This window comes from Anoplolepis gracilipes, chromosome 2 (genome assembly GCF_047496725.1).
Source record: "Anoplolepis gracilipes chromosome 2, ASM4749672v1, whole genome shotgun sequence".
Taxonomy (NCBI): Eukaryota; Metazoa; Arthropoda; class Insecta; order Hymenoptera; family Formicidae; genus Anoplolepis; species Anoplolepis gracilipes.
Window position 1 is genome coordinate 10,470,021 of NC_132971.1, and position 20,932 is coordinate 10,490,952.

At 34.4% G+C, this 20,932-nt stretch overlaps 3 protein-coding genes across 10 annotated transcripts; 1 reads left to right on the forward strand and 2 right to left on the reverse strand.

Annotated features, from left to right (window-relative positions):
* Positions 1–479: 479 nt before the first annotated feature.
* Ewg (DNA-binding protein Ewg) lies at positions 480–11,311 on the reverse strand. Of its 6 annotated transcripts, none has more exons than XM_072886927.1 (8): positions 11,174–11,311; positions 9,347–9,637; positions 7,960–8,084; positions 7,265–7,690; positions 6,663–6,965; positions 5,738–5,878; positions 4,680–4,827; positions 480–2,864 (listed from the first exon to the last, which is right to left on the reverse strand). In XM_072886927.1, exons 2-8 carry the CDS (start codon positions 9,519–9,521, stop codon positions 2,533–2,535), a joined length of 1,650 nt encoding a protein of 549 aa, XP_072743028.1. In that variant the 5' UTR covers positions 9,522–9,637; positions 11,174–11,311; the 3' UTR covers positions 480–2,532. The 6 variants fall into 6 exon arrangements, with proteins under 6 accessions (XP_072743028.1, XP_072743030.1, XP_072743031.1 ...); XM_072886929.1 differs by lacking the exon at positions 11,174–11,311 and adding an exon at positions 10,669–10,805 and having other exon boundaries at positions 9,368–9,637; XM_072886930.1 differs by lacking the exon at positions 11,174–11,311 and adding an exon at positions 10,669–10,805 and having other exon boundaries at positions 6,765–6,965.
* Positions 11,302–13,703, forward strand: Coq7 (ubiquinone biosynthesis protein COQ7, mitochondrial). Its single transcript, XM_072886936.1, has 3 exons — positions 11,302–11,474; positions 12,927–13,081; positions 13,166–13,703. Exons 2-3 carry the CDS (start codon positions 12,931–12,933, stop codon positions 13,597–13,599), a joined length of 585 nt encoding a protein of 194 aa, XP_072743037.1. The 5' UTR covers positions 11,302–11,474; positions 12,927–12,930; the 3' UTR covers positions 13,600–13,703.
* Shf (WNT inhibitory factor 1) lies at positions 11,920–19,089 on the reverse strand. 3 transcript variants are annotated; one of them, XM_072886932.1, is made up of 6 exons: positions 18,933–19,089; positions 18,430–18,672; positions 16,282–16,470; positions 14,031–14,183; positions 12,762–12,857; positions 11,921–12,662 (listed from the first exon to the last, which is right to left on the reverse strand). In XM_072886932.1, exons 1-6 carry the CDS (start codon positions 19,087–19,089, stop codon positions 12,436–12,438), a joined length of 1,065 nt encoding a protein of 354 aa, XP_072743033.1. In that variant the 3' UTR covers positions 11,921–12,435. The 3 variants fall into 3 exon arrangements, with proteins under 3 accessions (XP_072743035.1, XP_072743033.1, XP_072743034.1); XM_072886933.1 differs by having other exon boundaries at positions 11,922–12,662; positions 16,333–16,470; XM_072886934.1 differs by lacking the exon at positions 16,282–16,470 and having other exon boundaries at positions 11,920–12,662.
* Between the last annotated feature and the right edge of the window lie 1,843 nt (positions 19,090–20,932).

The following is a 20,932-nucleotide window of genomic DNA, read 5'->3' on the forward strand; positions in this document are numbered from 1 at the left end:
GTACACAGAACTTGCGCCAGAATTTTAATTTAAAACTTAGTTACAAAGATATATCAAAAAAATTTAACCTTTGCAACAAATAATGATTTTACATTTTTAGTAAGGAAAAGTCTATTCCAAATTGCTTCAAGAAATTGTTCAAATTAAAATTACCAATTTTAAGATGGCTTTTGGATTATTTGAAGTGAAATGACGATACAATAACGTATTTACAAATTATACGACATGGAGATTGAGATATACAGCAGCAAAGTCATGTACACATATGTCTATAATTATCTAAAGTCGTAATACACATTTTTTTTTGTTTCTTGAATGACATTTAACTTAATTTATGCTCCGTGTGTGCTTTGTTACAAACAACAGAGGGAAAATATAACATGTTTATCTTACATACATGGATACTGATATATTACATCATTAATGTAGTGGCCTTGAATCTTAAAAAAACAACGCAACAATTAGTATCTAGTCATTATGATACGTTTTTAATAGTATTTATCTCTAATCTCAACTCTATTTCTTGCTATAATGTTATAAAAATCTCTTTGGTATTATTACACACGATTTCGAGGGCAGTTTATTGTTTCAATGTTACGATCTTTAATATAAATGTTATTATATAATTTCTCAACTCAACTTACACAATATTAGTATTAAATAAAACTAAAGAATAAAACTGCCGTTGCATATACAATATATTTATATAATGTATAGTATATACAACGGAAAAAGCAGAATAGTCAAAATAAATAAAAATATATATTTAAAATATGTCATAATTGAAGAGAAAAAACAAAATGATTAGAAAAAGGGACGAGTATAATTCTTTTGTCATCGCAACATTGAAACAAGATTGCACGCAAAAAATACACCTTTCATCACTTTAGATACATTATATAAAAATGGATTGATGATTTAAATACCATATGTGACACAGTCCGACTAGTTGATGTAAAATAGAATCCATTACTTTTGATTACCTTCAAATGGATCGAAGGGTAATATATATGTATATGAATCCTGGTTTTTACAATCGCGTATTCTGTTTTAAAAAATTAGTACATGATCGTAGTTTTAATAATTTTTGAGAGATTAACGTTAAAATAATTGTTCATAGAAATATAATTTACTACCTTTTTCTTTTATCGCATTAATAAAAATCATACAATTTACGATTCCCCTTATCGATTATGCTAATCAAAGCGAGTAATAGTAATAGTAAGTGGTGCAATATATAGGATTCTTGTAAAATAAGACTATGGACACACGCTTCTCGCGTTGGTGCGTTGAAATTTCAAATCCATTAAATTCTGGTTTTTTTTTTGTTCTTTTTTTGGAAAAACATACATCTTACATCCTATTTGTACCCGTCAGAAATGCTTAACTTTTTTTTTTTTCATTATCTCTACTATCGATTCTTTATGAATATATTACATATACAGGATTTTTTTTTTCATTCATCTTGACCATTTGACATCCTCGTTGCTTTTAATGCGATGCGAAATTTTTTCACATCATTTATAAAAGAGCAACGGATGTACTCCAAGCGATCGAGACAAATAAAACTCTGTATACTGTTACATAACTCTGCGATAGAAAAGGAAAATGATTGGAATTTTCTAATGATCGTATAAATTAAACACATGTAATAGTTTGGAAATACATTTCGAATTTAAACTTGATATCTTTAACTGTTTAAAACGGATCGGCCACGCGACTCGTTCAATGTCCAAATTTTTTCGTTCATCCACAAACGTTGACTTGATATTCATAGATGATGGAATATTTTGGAATCGAATTGCGTGAGTTTTCTCGTTTACTTGTAGGCATAACAAATATTCATAAATTAGAGAAGCTTTGTGTCTGTGAAATTTTGAATTACTTTGTGCTAAAGTGAAAATTGAAGTGAAAAGAAAAAAATAAATTTTTTCTCACTGCAATATTATGGAAGCGATGGAATTTTCACGCTTGCCATAATATTAATTATTGAATTAATTAAAAATAGATGTCTTTGGTGTGTATTTCACGTATCAACCTGGTTCTAAGACTAGACGAAAATACGTGCTTGCGCAATACCGGAAAGCACAATTGTATCGATGACTTTCCATTTTTCTGTGGAAAAAAACAATACAAAGTAATGTCGTAAATTACTCGCGAAAACAGAGACACATTCGCTCAGTGCGATGCGATAGACTTCTATGAAACTTAATACTAGATTTGAGAAATTGAATTGCAAGTGACCCTCAAGCATTTACGATGAATCTCGAGTACAAATACTCTAGACTAATCTTAATTCAATCAATATTATGCATTCGTCCATTCTCACTTTCGGATATAATCGCTGTACGCAGTCAGAGCAAGACACACTACACAAGTACAGTGACTCAAAGAGAAAAAAAGAACACAACATCAATCCATTACTAATTCTCTCACACTTTAATCTTTTTTTCCCCGTTGTATCAACCGCGATACGCGCGGGTGATATGGAGCGATTTCGGATTAACTAGATTATACACTTAAAACACGCGTCTATTCCGGGCTAGATACAGTTTGTTGTTGTTGACTATCCTCATCCTTAACAACTTCGGCCTGCATAGCCTTCGTCAGAACATTGGCGTCCTTCAATGATATCACTTGAAGGACCTGATGCTCTCCAGCGGCGTTTATCATGGTCATAGGGTGACCCTGTATAGCGACGGCCTCAATGGTGGTGTCACCGTTTCCTGGCTCTACCTTGGGCACCTGCACCATCGGCGTTACCACTTGCATCGTTCCGTCGCTCTGAATATTAGCCACCATAGTCTGATACATACTGGCGGACACTGGCACAGTAATCACTCCGGAGACTGAGACGGGATATCCTGAAACAAACACGCAGTTAATGTCCCGCGTACTATTCCTGCTCTGGAGTGCGCAGTGATTTATATTGTACAAACTGAAAAAGAGAATATATAAAGAGAAAATGATAAACAAATATCTCAATTATACTCACAATGCGACAATGTCAAGAAGCTGTTTGCAAAGCGCTAAAATCGAACCAACGATTGAATCTGTGCGTGATTATAAATCGTGTTGTTCGCACTACGAATTCTTTATATTCAGGACAAATTTAGCATCTATAGTAACAATTAAACTACTAGTTCATCATACAATCGAACATTGTATCGTATTATTTTAACCCTTAATTGACACCTGTTTCTCTTATGTTTAATTAATGTCATATCGTGATTATTTTATTTGCGAAAAGAAATGAATATTAAAAAATTACTTTTATCGTTATCGAGATGAATCAAAAATATAGATGACACAGGTTTTACAGGACTAGACGATAAGAGAGATAAAACAAAAATGTCTGTTGTGTGTCAATTAAGGGTCGAAAAGACAATAGAAGCAAAATCATATACATATTGCATATATATCAAACAATTTAAAGATATAAAAATAATATAAAAATAAAGATATAAAAATAATATCATTTACGTAACGTGGTGTGTGCTAAAAGAGAAAAACAGATTTAACACTTGATTTAATGCTGATAATTTGATAATTCTCTATGTGACACATCCTTTTAACTTATATCGTAATATAGAAACATAGAGTTAACGCTCTATCTAAGAAAACTAAGACATTTATAAGGGGCAGCATGAGTGTTTAAGCTGTTTGCAAATAAAACCTAAAATTTTAGGTATGAGAAATATCGAAAGCGCACAAATGCCAGCACAGTTGACACATTATTTATTTATTACAAGCAACTTAAACACAGGGGCTGCTAAGATGTATAAAAAATAATGAAACATCAACAAAAAATACTCTATGTACAGCAAGTTTATTTCTCTCCATTTAATTGAAGTTGGTAAACCAATCTTCAGTAATAATGATAAGTATAATCGTCGTAGAACATTTTCGTCATCGTAAAATTTTTAATCTTTCATTTTTAACCGTTTATGAAGTTGAAAATTTTAAGAATCCAATAGCGAGAGATATGTTTTTTTTATATGATTATCTATACATCATACTTTCTTTTTATTACTTGAGTCAATATTAAACTTTCTGTAAGAAAGTGCTTTGACATGTATAGCTACTGTAATAATTTCTTTTATGTACAAATGTGTGTTACATGCATTATATGTAGTATATGTATAAGAGAAGATTAATATATCTATTTATATCTATATGTATATAAATAAATGCTATTTTTTTATCTCTTAAAATTGAGAAAATTCAAAATGAAGTAGCGCCCAGACATGTCAAATAAATAATATGACCTAAATTATCTGTCAAAGTAGTAGAGCTTTCTTTAATTAATACTTTTATAAATTATTTTGTCACATATAAACACGCTTTTTGGATTCTTAAAGAACAGATTTTAAATAAAGCTGTGCATAGCTCCATTTATATAAAATTGCTATGGTATATACAATACGAGGCAAATACATAAACTCTATTCCACATCATCCTACTCCGTAATACAAAGTAGTACAACACATATAGACATAATTCCCGATTGGAGCATAGCAAACAGCATGCAAAGTAATAAAATAAAATAAAATAAAAAAAAAATATAATAATAATAATAAAAAAAAAAAAAAAAAAAAAAAAAAAAAAAAAAAAAACCAATTACTGCTCGATCATCTCCTGGCCGGCGACGGTGCAGAGCCTATAAAAAACTGTTTTACCGTGTCCATCTTCTCCAGTGAGGATGATTTGACCATCTTGACCTAATGTCGCTTCTGTAACGGTATTCAGATCAACGGCCACACTAGCACCATCCGTACTACCGGCTACTTCTGCTAATGCTTGCACTTCTCCTTGACTTGTATGAATCTAAATGCAATTGTAAACAAGACATAATCATATTTGTATATTAAATGTGATTAATAGTGCAAAAAAAGATTTAATTTCTTATTTATTTTATATTATTTATTTGTTCTTTCAAATTATATAACACATCAAGTGCGAATTTTTTTTTGTCCTTAATCATTAGATTTCGCAAAAAAAAAAAAAAAAAAAAAAAAAAAAAGAAGTAGAATGTTGAAAATTATTGTATGAATATATTTTATGAAATAAAATATTATATCTATATGTCTGAAATAATCCAATTATATTTCATATTGTCTGTTGCGTTAATTTTATTTTCTTCTAGAAATAAAGGTAATCTATATATATATATATAAAATTGAAAAATTCCTTATAAGTATCATGTTTAATGATTATCTATATAGTACCTGCGTTCAATAATTCCCAGTTAGGTCCAGCTGGGACTGGAAATCTATGTTATGCATATTATAGATTTCCAATCTCCACTGGAAATTTTCAAATGCTGGGAAAGATTTCGCACTTCCATTTAAATTTAGTTCATATTTATTGATACTTATATATACGAAGAACATGTTATTATAATAAGGGATATTATTTTGTTTTAGTTTCTTAAGTCATTTAATATTAAGGTTTTTTTTGTTCTGACAGCAGTCAAATTTCAAATTGTTGTAATTAAATGAGTATTGAAAATAGAATTATATGTGATTAAAATATTTTAATTACATATTTATTATTTATTATTTTTTACTCAAAGTAAATCAAAAGAAACAACAAACAATCTATCAAAGTTTTTTTACACTTCCTAAAACTGTAGATATCTTCTTAAAAGTTCCCTAGAAACTAGTGTATTATAAAATTCGTAAGACATACTATATGAAATTTGACATAAATATCAAAGTTCTTGAAGAATACTTACAGTAGCAACTCCTTGAACTTGAGCTGTTGTACCATCCGGCAAAGTAATGATCGGTGTACTAGGATCCACTTGTATAATTGAAACAGTACCATCAGGATTTGTTATTGTCTGCAATACAGTTGTTGGATATTGGGCTGTCATCTGTTGAACAATTATAGATTAGATAATTAAATTCGATATTATATCAGAGTTGCATTCCAAAATTTCATGAACTATCAATTTAGTGGAAGTCAAAATAACGAAAAACAGTTATCAAAATTGAACAAAGAAGAAACATGTAAAAAGTAGCATCTTATAAAGAAATTTACTTTGCTAAATATTATTTCAAATTTTAATACGAGGTGACTTTGCTACAGTTATTTCGTGTTTTCAAAATTATTTTACTCTGCTTTTTGAAACAAAATTTTGGAATGTAACTTTGAATTGAAGAACATTGTTATATACATTAATTTTCATTATAGTTCAATTATAATTTGAAAATATATATTAAATTCTATTAAATATTTTGCAATAAGTTGTAACTATTTTAGCATATCCTCTTTAATTGTAAGATTTAATAAAAAAAATGACAGAAAAAATAGTTGCAACTCAAATAAGGGAAACCAAACACAAAATGTCAATAGAAATCAAGACGAATCGTTTTTTCATAAAGCATAAATTCAAAATTATATCGATTCATTCTTTCTCTATAAGATATAAATATATCTAAGATTATATCATAGATTATGTAGAAACAACATAAATAAAGATCAAATTTTGCAAAAGATTAGAGATAAGAAAAATATTGATAAAATATTTTTTTAAATGTCAAAATAAAAATGCTGTATTGCAAAATTATAACTCAATAATCAGCAATCTTTAATATTTTGTGCAAATCTATTTTAAATTCTATTTTTATTTCGTTATTCACTCCATCCACTCCCACCTGAGTGGCAGTGGCAAGAGCTGTGGGAGACGCGGCAATGATTTGTGCTGGCGAAGAGTTTCCCTTAGATGAATCCGTGCTGTTGAGGCGAACAACTCCCACCGTCTGTTGCTGTTGCGACTGTCCTCCACTTTGCCCTTGACTCGACGAATGCGACGGATGTGATGAAGAATGAGGCGTCGCTTGTTGTATCAGAACATTAGATTTATCATCTTCTTCACTAAACGCCGGCAAAAGATCTTCCCTTCCGTGGAATTTATAACAATTTATTACAATCTGCCGTAGTGCGTGAGTCCACGAGATCTGAAATTAATCAAAGCAATATGTCTCGATTTCTTGTATAGATTATGTAATTCTATATAATCTACTTTAACTTTATTAAATTCTTTATTACACGCATAAAAAAAAAAAAAATAATTATTAAGAAATAGTTTCTTGAATGAAATTTAAATTCTTTTCCAAAGAGATAATTATTGACATTTATTTTCGTTTAATAATAAATAATGAAATAAATCTAGCTATATTTCAGATTAAAATTGAATTAAAGCAGTGAATATTATACAAAGAGAATCAAAACTATTCTCATCGATTTTTCGACATACCTTCTGCTTTTCGTCCTCTGATCGCGCGTCCATCCGGACATTAGCCCAAGGTAATTCCTTCGGCCACCATGGTGGTCGTGTACTATCTCTTCCCCAACCTGGTTTGCCTCTACCAGTGGAATACTTTAACATCAATGGGATAAAGGCTCTGAGTTGTGCCTGCGTCATTTTCTCTACCGGAGTTGGTATACCATCGATTATCAACGGTGGTAATTCATACAGTGTCGGATCCTCTTGCAAGGGTGGCGGTGCTTGTTGTGCAAGTGCATTTTCAAGTTCCTCCATGATAACGTTCCTTAGATTTTTTACTACATCTTCTAATGGTTTTGCTCCAAATACTTTGTAACTACTATTTGGTTTGCCCGGTGTAGCCACCAACACTACTGCTTGTTGTCCAACTCGCGTTGCAAATTCGTCAATGGTTTGCTGCAATAATACGTAAAATAAATATATTACTCTATAACAGTATATACATGTATACAATATATTAATTTATGATTTGTATACATTTTGACATTATTTTATTATATATTATATAAAGTATAAATATTAACTTTTTTATGAAAAATATCGAATTTTTATAAAAATCCTAAGCTTTCTATAAAAAAAATGGATATATAGAGCCTGTGATATATGTGTATATATATATATATATATATATAAATGGTACAAAATGATATCAATATTATACTTACTCTAAGTTTTCTTAAAAGCCTATTTTGCTGTCTTTTTCTGATGCTAGGATTAGTTTCGAAACTGTGAGGTCGTTTCCGTTTTTTGGCTGATACAATAGCAGCAGCCGCGGCGACGCCAACTGGTCCTAAAGATTTTTTAATGTGGGAGAAAACATTTCAATTGTTACAGCTCTATATCTCTTAATATGTCAATATAATAATAAAGAAAAAAGTTTTTCAAAAATAATTTTGCATTATTAATAAAAGAAAAAAGAATAAATTTATATAAAATAAAAAAGTTTATTTCAATAAATAACATTGACATATTAAAAGTATAAATGTACCTCTAACAATCAAACAATGGTGGTATGAATGATAATTAATTAAAACATGCTTGAAAAATTGTACAAAAAATTGTGACATTTGAAATAATTGCAACATAAAAATAATTGGAAGAAAAGTGAAATTTTGTAGATGCGTAAAAGAATTTTATAAGATATTGTCACACTGAGTCTATAGACAAGATAGAAAAAGATATAGAATTGCATTCACAGTTGAAACTTGAGATGAAAACACAACATGATGAACACAATTTGTCTAGGTTGTCTTATTTTTTGAGTTAAACTTGAATTCGTTTTTATAATTGCTTTTACAGTATGAGAAAAATATGATATTAAAACTGATTTTTCTATTGTACAATCAATCAATCTGCTTAATTTTACGATGAAGAAATGAAGATATTTTGAAAACTTTCAAGCTTCCATGATAAGACTGCAAGTTTGTCTCAATCAGTGATGAATATAATCAATATTAGTTATAATACATATAAAGCAAATAAAGATATAGCACACAAATATTATAAAAAGGTTTAAAAAAAATTGATAAACACAAATAAATTATATATTAATTATAAATATTAGCGTAGAATTAAAAAACATAGCACCGGGACAATATACATACTTTACAAGCACATAATTGCAAACAATATATATTTTTACTAGAAAGAATTTCACTTTGGAAAAAAATATTAAATATAAGTTTTATGTGCATAAATTTATAGAAACAATATTATGTTTATTTAATAGCTGATAAGTTTGATATGATATAAAAACAATTAATATAAAAAGATTTTTTATAGAAATGTGAAATAAGTTCGATATTTATAATATATAAAGGCATTGTTTTTTTCTTGTATAGAAGCTATGTTTAATTGTACAAAATACATAAAAGCTTCAACCCTTCTTACTTGAAGTTCACCGATCTTGATACAGGATGTTACCCATAATGCTAAACAATGCCTCGAGGACATTCTGCTAATCGTGCTTGATACGTAAATAAAAGTGATTAGGAATGAAATAATCACTGATTGAAATAAAAAACTGAAAAAGCAAAAAAAATGAGAAATCACCATTAATGTTTTTTTGCCAACCTGCTGCAGCGAGCTGGGCCGTGACGTCATCTCCCATAGCAGCCGAAAGGAGATCTCCTTCCTCGTAAGTTTCCGATCCGCTACTAGGCTCATCATCATCGTCGTCCGAAATTCTGTCCATCGTGCCAGTCTCTGCGTTAGGCAGAGATACCATCTTCTTCTCCTCGTCACCCGTTTTGGTATCTTGTATATTGAAATCACTCGTGATATAGAGGAAGTCGTCGCGTCGTCTCGATTTGGCAGTTTCAATTTCCTTTACATCACCTTAACCTGATGTGTAACAAAAAATAGTACTTTGTCAAAAATTTCTACATAAACAACTAAAGTTAAACTACTACAATGCTAAATGCATTTACGAATATAAAATTGTATTCGTTAAGGCTATCACAGACACAGATGTTATTCACAAGTATTATTCCGTGAAAGAGATGTGTGTTGCGAAAAAAACCTCGTCTTTAGAGCGTCGGCGAGCAAAATAAAAGCACGTGTTTCGCATTTCGGAGAAAACCGAACGGTACTACCTTTCGGTTAGGAAGAAATCACTTTTTTTTCGGACATGTAAATCTAAGTATATACACACACATATATATATATATATATATATGTATATATATATATATATATATATATATATATATATATATATATATATATATATATGTATATATACATTTCGCACAACTGATGAGGAAACGTCTGCTCGTGTTTGCCGCGAACGATGGGACACCTCTCGCGCGGAAGATATTTCCCCGAACGCATCCTCCCGACGGCGTGACTTCTGGGTAGCGCGTATCCACCCGTACGGCTCTCGCGAATACCGTCAGCACGGCTGATGCTATGCAAAACATCGCTGATATCGGTTCGAATCGCAGCAACGACGACTGGCGGTGGCGGCGGTCGCAACGGCAGTGTGGCGGCTGCCGCGTCTCTCCTCCTCCTCCACCTCCTCCACCTCCTCGTGACATTTCGCACGCAAAGTTGACAGACGGACAGGCGACAACAAGACAACGCGCGATAAAGAACGCGCGCGTATAAGGCAAGGGGCGGCGAGAGAAAGAGAGAAAGAAAAAGAGAGAGAGAGAAGAACGCAATGGGAACGCGAGAGAGCGAGGCGGAGAGGGAGACGCGGGGATATGCGCGTTTATTCGGGCCGATACTTTGGGGGGGCAATGAAAATGCGCAGGGCACACGCAAAAGAGACCACCACCTCCGGGTAGCCGCGGAGCTGCTCACGACGGCTGCTCGGTAACGCGGTAACGCGATGGAGCAGGCCCAGTGAAAATCGCGAGTTGCGTACGCACCTTGGTGTGTCCCGCGGAGAGTGGATGGATGGATGGAGATCAGGGAGGGCTCTCTCTCTCAACGTCAGGGAGAGAGCTCTCGTGTCTCGCGTCTCTCGCGGGGAGGCAGCGTGCCTCGGCTACGCTCTCGCACCACGCCCCGCGCTCGCGCTTATCATCACCGTGGCCGGTCCAGCAGCACACACCCGCGGACGCGTCTACGTCTACCTCAGGACGCGTGATGACAACGCGCGACAACGTTAGCCGCCATGGCCGGTATTCGGCGGCGGCGGGCGTATCGATCGGTACCGAGCGGGCCTCCATCACCACCACCACCACAAACACCGAACGGAACGGCGCCCGCGGTACTCGGCCATCTTGGGCGAGCCTGCGCGATGCAGGCCCGCCCGAGCAGACGATGCGAAATTGCCCGGATTTCGCGGACGCCGCGGACGCCCAGGACGCTCGACGCCGACCGCCCGATTCTCGGCCGCCGAATTTGCAGGGCCACCGCGCCAGGACTCACCGTTTCCTCCTTCAGGATCCGATAAACGGCAGCAGCGATCCGGGAGAACGCCAACGCCATATACATATATACAAGACTGAAGTAGTACGATTGGCGGGAACCGCTGGGGCACGCGTCATGGCGGACGGCGTACCGCCGCCGCCATTGGTCAGCGGGACACGTGACGCACGACTCTTCCTAATGTCCGACAACATAACCTTTCCGCTTTGGCTGAAAGGCTGAAGAGCTGAAAACGGAGCGGCGGCGGCCGGCGGCTCCTCGCTTCTCGCTTCTCGCTTCCCATCTGTAACTTTCATCCAAGGTGCGACATATGCCATACATTTATTCACGCGTCTCCGATCAACGCCATCGTCATTCTTATCGCCCTATTGTTATTGTCGTATCGAATGTCAATACAAACTTGTCGATTTCAATAAGTATTTCTTTCCACCATTTTTTTTAATTTATTTCATTCATTTTCTTCTTTTTATCTTGTATCCTTGTTGTGTATAAAGGAAAAGTAGAGTTTGCGTGAGTAATGAGAGATAAAAAATTGACCTTACATTTCACAATCAGTTTAATTGGTATGCAATCAATAAAAGATTGTGAAATGAGATCTGTGCCATGTTTCAGTATGATTCGTATGCACAAGTGTAAAAGTTATCACTTTTTCATATATTTAATTTTGATTTTTTTTTTTTTTTTTCAAGAATTTATAATAAGAAAGCTACATTTATTTTCATCTACATATATATTTTAAAACGTACACAGAGAAAAATAGCATAGTTAAAAAAAAAAGAAAAGTCCATCACAGACACTACTACGATGCTGAACTATTTTATATAATCATACTTTCTGACGTGATTAAAAAATACATTTTGTTCCTATTTTGTTTTTACAATTATTACACATCTACAATACACGCAAAGATACATAACTAAAAAAATATAATAATAATGTTATATAAAATGGCATAAAGCAGCTTTACATATCACATCTGAGACAAAGTAAATTAGAAACACACTAATGATCAATTGAAATTTCTTGGAATCTAAATCTCGCGATGTTACTCTTTTGCGTACATATTTGTACCTCTCTTTGAATTATTTTAATATCAAGAGATTCTTTCTCTAGCGATACAGACCATTGATTCATACATATTATAATTAAGGATAAATTATAATATGAACATAATTTGTCATAAGTCTGCAGATTTAAAATTGAGACATTAATTTGAAAGTATTAAGTTGATATAAAAAAATAACAAAGTATTTTATCAGTTCCTAAGCCCATGGTTTGTTCTTGTTACATAACTTTCCAAACCAACCGGGATCGCAGAGACATGTGTTGTCTGGTTGACAGGTGCCATTTCTACATGCTCTAGTACATGTTGATCGTTGCGGCGAGCGTCTGCCAATTTCACAATGATTACCTTTAAAACCCTTTAGACATCTACAAATATTATTGCCTTTGCATTTGCCTCCGTTCAAACAAGGGATGACACACTTGGCTGAAAGGGCAGAGAAATACAAACAAAGTTTTTTCTTCAATCATTAGATCTTACATAATAGCGATAACAAAAATTCTTCAAGTGTACACTTGTACTCACAGAATTCGCAGCGTAAACCAAAGTAACCTTTTGTACATTCACAGACATCCTTTTGCACACATTTTCCTCCATTTAAGCATTTCTCCCTACAAATACCTGAAATTTTATTTATTATCAATTTTATAATCATCGAAATACTCATTATACTTGATCTTTATTTTACAGAAAAATGTTACACATCAGAGGAGTGGGATTACGAATGGCCAGCACATCAGCAGCCACGAGCGCATCTGGCAAGATACTGGACTCGATAATAAGGGTCGACCATGCTGGTGAACTGGGAGCGGATAGAATATACGCCGGACAAATGGCCGTATTAGGTATAATTATCTCAAACACAAGAGAGATGTAGTATATGATGATGTGAATTGAGAGCACAGAGTTTCATACGCGAATGTTTATAGGCAAGACGACGGTGGGACCGACGATTCAACACATGTGGGATCAAGAGAAGCGACATCGCGCCAAGTTCGAGGAGCTGATCCGCAAATACCGGGTCAGACCCACCGTTCTTACACCGCTTTGGAATATCGCCGGCTTCGCCCTGGGCGCCGGTACCGCTCTCATGGGCGAGAAAGCGGCCATGGCGTGCACCGTGGCGGTAGAGACCGTGATCGTCGAACACTACAACGATCAGTTACGCACGTTGATGGAGAATAAAGACGGGAACGTAGACGAAGAAATACTTGAGACTATCAAGAAATTTCGCGACGAGGAACAGGACCATCATGATACGGGGATAGATCATGGCGCTGAACAAGCGCCTTTCTATCAAGCTCTAACAAATGTGATCAAATTTGGCTGTAAAACGGCCATATCCATCTCCAAGGTGATATGACTCTAAGGTGCATTCCTCGTTAAAGAATATCGTTATGTAGATATTGTAATTTATAATTAAAGTAAGGATATAATAAATTACTAACTTAAATTTTCTATAGCAAATGTGACGAGTTAATTTCATGATATCTTAAGTTTATTAGAACATTTTTCAATCTTTTCATGGACATGAAAAGTTGATTTTTTTTTTTTTTTAAATAATTTCAGGAGAATCTTTTAGGTTTCCGAGTTTTATATACCTTTAACATAAGATATTATAAAGAAGATGCATAATTTGAAATAGACGAAACGGATATGTAAAATCTAGTCTTCAAGTAAACCTTTATGGATCTAATGAAATTAGTCAGACATGTATTGAGATGATAAAAGAATCTATCTACTTGTATATGTAAGTGTGATATATTATATGTTAGTTTATACGATTTGTTATACCTCCTTCACAATAGGGTCCTTGATATCCTGGCGGGCACGAGCACACACCCGGTGCCGTGCAGTTACCACCATTCATACATTTTGGATAACAAAGCGCTTTATTACAATGAGGTGGCCCTAGATAACCGTCCGGGCAAGGACCAGGATTAGGCTCTGTAAGAAATAATATCAAAGTTAAAAAAAATATACATATATTGTATACTGCGGTACACACACCACACCCACACATACACACGTATTCAACAATTCAAATCTAAATTTCATTAAAAACAAAGACTATTCTAGTAAGATATCAAGAACGATTTAATCCGATAAAATAAGATTGTTGCATACAATGACACATGCGGATTTAATCGGATTTTTTTTTTGAAAACCGTGTGATAAGCCACGAAAATTGAGATTATATTTTTATTTAATGACTTGACAAAAGGAATAATTCAAATCTATATCATCTTATCTTATTGCTTGGGTCTTAAATGAATATTCTTAATGAAAAAAAAGAGAATGTTTTAAGGAGAATATTTTTATCGTTTAGTATAATATAGAATATATAATAAATTCGCAAAAAAAGAGAAAAAATAATGATATTGATTAAAAAAATATAAAAAGTGACTTAAATCTATATTTCTTAATTTCTTAACTTGTTTGAGGATATTGCATGAAAAGATTAAAATCAAGCGTGTATTTTATCTCATTTTCGTGGCACGCGCAAACTGTAATTCTTTTTTAATTAAATCTCACTTTAAACACACAAACACAATCTCAACAGCTTCGGTCAACGTGAAAGATAATTATTCGCGTTTGCACATTTGACATGCTGTGCTCCGAATTATCGCGATGTATTATCACAAAACGATTATGCAAACATCATATTCCGTCTGAATTCAAATAGATCAAAATAATAACGTATAATGTGGATTGTTATATTTGTTGATTTTTTTCTTAAATGTTCAAGATCCGTGATGATAAACTCGACCGGTCATTTTGGTCGCATGCACATGCTGCAAATAAATCCCTCGCGAAAATCTTAATATTATCAATATGTTTATGTAAAATATAATGTTTAATATAATGTATATATTTAACTTGATGATTGGCATTCAAAATGCAGGGATCGAGAGAGCTGAGGATAACACCAAGAAGGCAGAGCAGACTCGCGCGTTCTTTCGCATTAAGTAGGCAATTAGGCACTTAATTCATGATTCGCGGGCGACCAATGACTCGAGGAAGCGACTAACAAAGTGTCAAGCAAAACGAAAAATGAATGCTAATATAAAAGACATACAAGCACAAAAATCATTTGGTTGGATGTGAGAAATATAAACTAAAGCGAGTAATCTTGCATTGTCATACGACGATTAATTCTTCTCGAGTTGCGAAAGTTGTGCGTCTCCTGAAAGCAATATTTGCCAATATTTAGGTTTATAATATGAAAATTGAATTAACAAAGTAATTACAAACAGAGAATGTTCCATGTTCTAAGATAGCGTTATGATAAAATCTAGAACGAGTGGCTCATGCCTTCCGTTATACAAAAGATAAGCTTTGCAAAAGCGATTCAAATATCTAATTTGCAATGGGTCCAAATCAGTGTGTACGGTATGGTGAATTTGTGAAATATATCTAAGGAATCTAAGAAATAATTTGTTAAAAAAAATGTTTTAAAATTTATCTTTTTCCGTTTTTCCTTTGTAACGTAAATCTTTTTTACAGCTCAAGAGTAAACACATAAAAAAGAAGATACACGTAACATCCAAGTATTCAAAAAAAATATAAGCCAAAAATTAATCGATTCACTACTCCTTTCGACATTTTACCTGCGTTGGCATTAGACCAGGACCTCGTTCGTCACAATGTTCGAAGCTTCAACAGCGATTTCTTAACGACTTAACAACCGTAAATCTCTCCGACACGCCATGGAGCGAAGATTCGACGCGCCTACTTCGCACAATTATCGGACCCATCGCTCCGGTCGACAGGTAGGCAGATAGATGGGCTAAGGTAATCGTTATCATACAAGGTATCAAAATGCGTGCTCACACGGCTCTACAGGTACATGCAACGGCTGTCGATTAAACAAAATAAAAGAGAGGCAGTTGGAAATATATGTGAGAACCGAAAATTTTACGTGCGTGGTGTAAAACGGCACGTAGCTTCATTATAATCGAACACGTCCGACCGCCTCTCTTCAGGCAATAAAAAAGAGCATGCGGCAACAAATTAGGCTGATGAATTACTGCTGATACAGAACTGTATGTGCGAGCGAAGAGTTGGTGATCGTGGGCGCGACTGACGCACTCACCGCGCACGCTGCATTCTTTTCTTAAACGGAAACGTAGCGGCGTCCCGTTCAGAGGTATCCCGTTGCGCGACTCGATCATTAGACCGATCCCGAATTGCGCTATACCCTTGCCGGCGCAAGGTAGCAAAACACTAAACTCTGCAAGGGAAAAAAAGATAAAGATTATTGTATGTATGTACAGCCATTGACAAAATTATTAGGCACCCTTAAATTTTCCGTATTTCTTATTTTGTTAATTTGTTTAGTATATAAATGCTAAAAAGATTAAAAAACTATCGATATCACTTTAAAGCTGAAATTTCAAGCTTTAAAATGTTTTTTTTTTTTTCATTTTTCGCCCAGTATCGACGCCTGAAAAATACAGATTTAGTTCAAATTTATGTATCTTGGCCAAAAAAAATTGTAGGAAAGTTAAAAAAAAAGCATTTTGTAGGCAAATTGTTATAGTTTATGGAACTTGACTTAAATTTTTCGAGAGAAGTTTTTTTACCAAGTTACAGAGTGTCAAAAATAAAATTTTAAGAAACGAAACAATGTTCTTTTTTAAAGCACAGAACAAGGAAAATACAAAAATTTTTTTAATTACCGATAACAACTTTAATGCCTTATCAGTACATTAAAAAATTTTTGTAAAAAAACTCGAAAAATTTAAGTCAAGTTCCATAAACTACAACATTTTGCCTACAAAATGCTTTTTTTTTAAACTTACCTGCAATTTTTTTTGGCCGAGATACATAATTTTGAAGCTAAATCTGTATTTTTCAGACATGTTGCCGATACTGGGCGAAAAATAAAAAAAAAAAAAAATTTTAAAGCTTGAAATTTCAGCTTTAAAATGCTCTAAAATGCTAAATGATAGTTTTTTAATCCTTTTAGTATTTATATACTATTAACAAAATAAGAAATACGGAAAATTAAAGGGTGCCTAATAATTTTGTCAATGGCTGTATATGTTTCTCACACATGCTTGATTCCCTCCATCCAATCTGTATAAAAAAAAAATAATAAAAATATTTTGCATTCCGTTTAATACAGAGATATGTCGCAGGTTTTATCGGCCAAATTATTCCGAAAGAAATAATATAATGCAAAATAAGAATGGATTGATAATTTATCTAATCTATTTAAACTATTTATAGTATTTCGAAATTATATCAAAAATAACTCGTACAAGTCAGAATTCCATGAATTTAAAACGAGAATGCAAAATATATCTCCGTGCAAACAAGTAAAATATTTTTATTCTGTCAAATATTGGGTAAGATTTCACGCGCTGCGCGCCGAGACATCTTCACCTTTGGCTGTGTAAATATAAGGACTGCCGACGCGGTACTTCTTGCGCTACACCACAAGAGAGATTAAACTTGATGAAATATCTATAATTTCTTTTAAAAGCGCGAACATAGTTCATTGCCGTAATTTTAGAAAATTGTAAAACATCAATAATATATATATTCCTTAATATAAATATTATTAACTGAAAATTATCTCACTGCGCGATAAGAGCTAAATGTGTATTAGATTAGAGTTGGATATCCAACTCAAATCAAATACATTTCACCAACATCGGTTGTCCTCTGCCTCTTTAATTTTTATTTATTATTATGAATCTAAATACACTTCAACTGACAAACATGAAAATGCTATTAAACACATAAAATATGCTTTGTGCTTTACCATTGATTGACGTGAAAAATTATCGTATGAGCATTTCGTAGACAAATGCTTGACGCAATTTATGATTATTCAAACTTTAAATCATTCTATTTCAAGACTTATTGCCTTTGGAATGAAAAATTGCAGATAATTCTCTCGTTTAAGTCTCTAACTTAACCGAGGCTGAATTTTTGCAATATTTCATTTGCAAGATTTCAATCAAATTATTTCTCAAGATATTCTGATGATACACATATAGTATAGAAAAAAATATACATATATAATTTCTTAAAATGTTAATTAATAAATAAAATCACGCGGGCATAAATTCTTACGAAAATTACTTATATTCGTTGCTTATTCATACGATATAAACAATTTTCGCATTAGTTACAATGTTAAATTATATTGAAAGATGTACTTATTTTAAATTTCTGTTACCTTTCGGTCTCTTGGGCACCCGTCCTTTTGTCTCAATCGTGATGGATGGAGTTTTCAGGATACTCTCGTCGAACGATTTCAAGCGAAAAAAATTGTAATAATACTTTTTAGCTCCGGCCTTCCACGTGAAATTCACGTGCGACACCTCGCTCGGAATTATCGGCAATTTACTCTCGAATTCTGGATCCAAGAGATGACTGATGACTCTACCCTCTGCGATCGCGTATATTTCCATCGCCAGTCCTAGATTGATCATAAAAAATGCAAGTATGTATGTATATGCATTATGACATGTTTACTATTTTGTTATATAAAAAAAAGCACCGAAAGGTAAGGAAAGAAAGTTATTCTATAGTAGTATTTCGATGGTATACATTGCACTATTAAATTTCATTGAAGGTATATATATATTTCAGATATATCGCGACGCGTCACTTGACGAGAAAGATCATCGCAAAAGGAGAGGAGAAATGCAAGAAGGAAATCGCTCAAATAAAATGTACCGCTGAACATCTTCGTCTGCTGCTGGTCAATCCAGAGGGATATATCGGACTGCCTTTGCGCGCCGTTCCCGGAGCGATGTTTGTGCCGGGCGAGCGCGTCGTCCAGGAGCAGAACGAGCGCCGTCGCCGCGGCCAGGACGGCCGCAGCCGATCGCATAATAATCGTCTGCGACGAGTGCCGCCTCGGTGCCACCGCCAGGTGTTACACGCACGATACCGGTGTGGAGAGAAGGAGGAAGAAGAAGGACCGTCCTTTCCCCGTGGCAGTCGTTAAAAAAAAAAAGGAATAAGAGAAAAAAAAACAGTGCACAGGTAGATAGCTAACGCAGAGAGGGCAACGTTTCCCCGGCCGCTTATCTCCTGCGAAAGCGGAGAGCTCGCGTGCCGTCCGTTCGACGCGTGTGAAATCTGGGATTTCACGCCGTCACCGCGGACATCACTTGCGGTGCGGAGGAGAGGATCCTCTCTCCTACCCCTACCCCCCCTCCCCGTGATGTGAGGTGATTTCAATGCGCGGTTGTCCACCCTCTCGATCGATAAGGCAGCAGAGGGAAGGAAGAGATGATTCGCTCAGAGATGATCCCTCGAATGCGTGCGTGCGTGCGTGCGTGCACGCTTCGCGTACGATGCGATACGTGTGAACTGCGTCGCTTCGGCAGACTGACTGACTGACTGACTGACTCTCAATGAGAGGGAGGCCGAGAGACCCCTCCGTGAAGAGCGAGATAGAGATCTCGCAGACGGACTCGGGACTCGGGGGCAACGTCGGGGAGAGCGAACTCGGAATAAGGCTGCGTGCACAATGCCTTCGCAGGCAAGAGCGTCGCGCATCGCTTCGGTTTCGCACACGCTATTGTACGCACTATTTCATTCTTCCTACCATCTTGGAAAGATAAATTTTCGAAAAATTTCAGTAGTAAAATTAAGTAAATTTATTTAATTCTTAATCTAATTTTATGGAAGCTTTAGTTAATTTTCTTGTTAATAATTAATATATATGAGAGTTAACTTTTATAATGGATTAATTCAGAATTTAGACTTATATTAAATTAAATGTAAGAATAATGATATGACGCGCAAAAATAAAAATTTCTCATACTAAATAAATCTCAAAAATGTAAATTTCTTTTAATTTTGGATGCGCACATAATTGCAAAATTCACTTTTAAATTATGTTTCAACTGGAAGCTCAACTTTGTCAGAGTTGCAAAAGTATGTAAGTCTCAAAATTCAAATTAGTAAAAAAAAGTAAAAAGAAATCTTGCCGGAGAGAACCAGTCTTTTAATTGTCGGTTTTCCGCGCCGTCTCGTCCATTCTCTTTCTCTTTTGTGTTCTCTTTCCTCTTTCCCGTCCTTTATCTCGCCGACAATTGAATTTTACTTCCGTGTCGCGTAAATTTACCACATCTCACATATGTATTCTACACTCGACTCGCACATTATTAGATATTAAAATAATATTATTTCATCGAGGAAACATTGAATGCGCAACTAAAAGAAACTAAACGGTGGGGGAAGAGAGAGAATGTCTTTAATATAAAAAATAACAATTTTACTTTAAGGATTTTTTCCTTTCAGCTTTACTTATTTTTTTTTTGTGTTGTAGATGCATCAAGATCATATGTTAGCACATCGATATCATTGATATACCAAGAACTTATTCGCATGGTTCCCATATATGTATAATATTATACGAAAGATTTATAACGAAGCGCAAGAGTTGCACACCAGCATTGAAAATAAAGTCTGCATTCATCGATAATCTAAAATAGCCGAATTAAATTCTATTTCTAGACCAATCTACCGAATTACGCCGATAGATCCTCTTTAAGAGTGAATGAATAACCAATAGTAACCGTTGTATTGGTGTCGCAAAACGGGCTACCAACAGTGGTCCATTGTTATCTTACGCAGCTGAAAGGTCTCCATCTTCTTCCTATTTTATCCTTCTTCCGGTACGCACAATACGGCCGTGAATATGTTGTGAATGGTCACAAATT

What these genes read in the sequence shown, in the direction of transcription:
- Ewg (XM_072886927.1), bottom strand. Translation starts at nt 9,521, where the DNA reads ATGGTATCTCTGCCTAACGCAGAGACTGGCACGATGGACAGAATTTCG. An exon ending in CAGAGGACGAAAAGCAGAAG is followed by an intron (nt 6,966 to 7,264) that starts GTATGTCGAAAA and finishes GATTAATTTCAG; the next exon opens with ATCTCGTGGACTCACGCACT. An exon ending in CTCTTGCCACTGCCACTCAG is followed by an intron (nt 5,879 to 6,662) that starts GTGGGAGTGGAT and finishes ATTGTTCAACAG; the next exon opens with ATGACAGCCCAATATCCAAC.
- Coq7 (XM_072886936.1), top strand. Translation starts at nt 12,931, where the DNA reads ATGTTACACATCAGAGGAGTGGGATTACGAATGGCCAGCACATCAGCA. An exon ending in CGGACAAATGGCCGTATTAG is followed by an intron (nt 13,082 to 13,165) that starts GTATAATTATCT and finishes GAATGTTTATAG; the next exon opens with GCAAGACGACGGTGGGACCG.
- Shf (XM_072886932.1), bottom strand. Translation starts at nt 19,089, where the DNA reads ATGCGATCGGCTGCGGCCGTCCTGGCCGCGGCGACGGCGCTCGTTCTG. An exon ending in ACTCTTCGCTCGCACATACA is followed by an intron (nt 14,184 to 16,281) that starts GTTCTGTATCAG and finishes TATTTCTTACAG; the next exon opens with AGCCTAATCCTGGTCCTTGC. An exon ending in AGGACCCTATTGTGAAGGAG is followed by an intron (nt 12,858 to 14,030) that starts GTATAACAAATC and finishes ATAAAATTTCAG; the next exon opens with GTATTTGTAGGGAGAAATGC.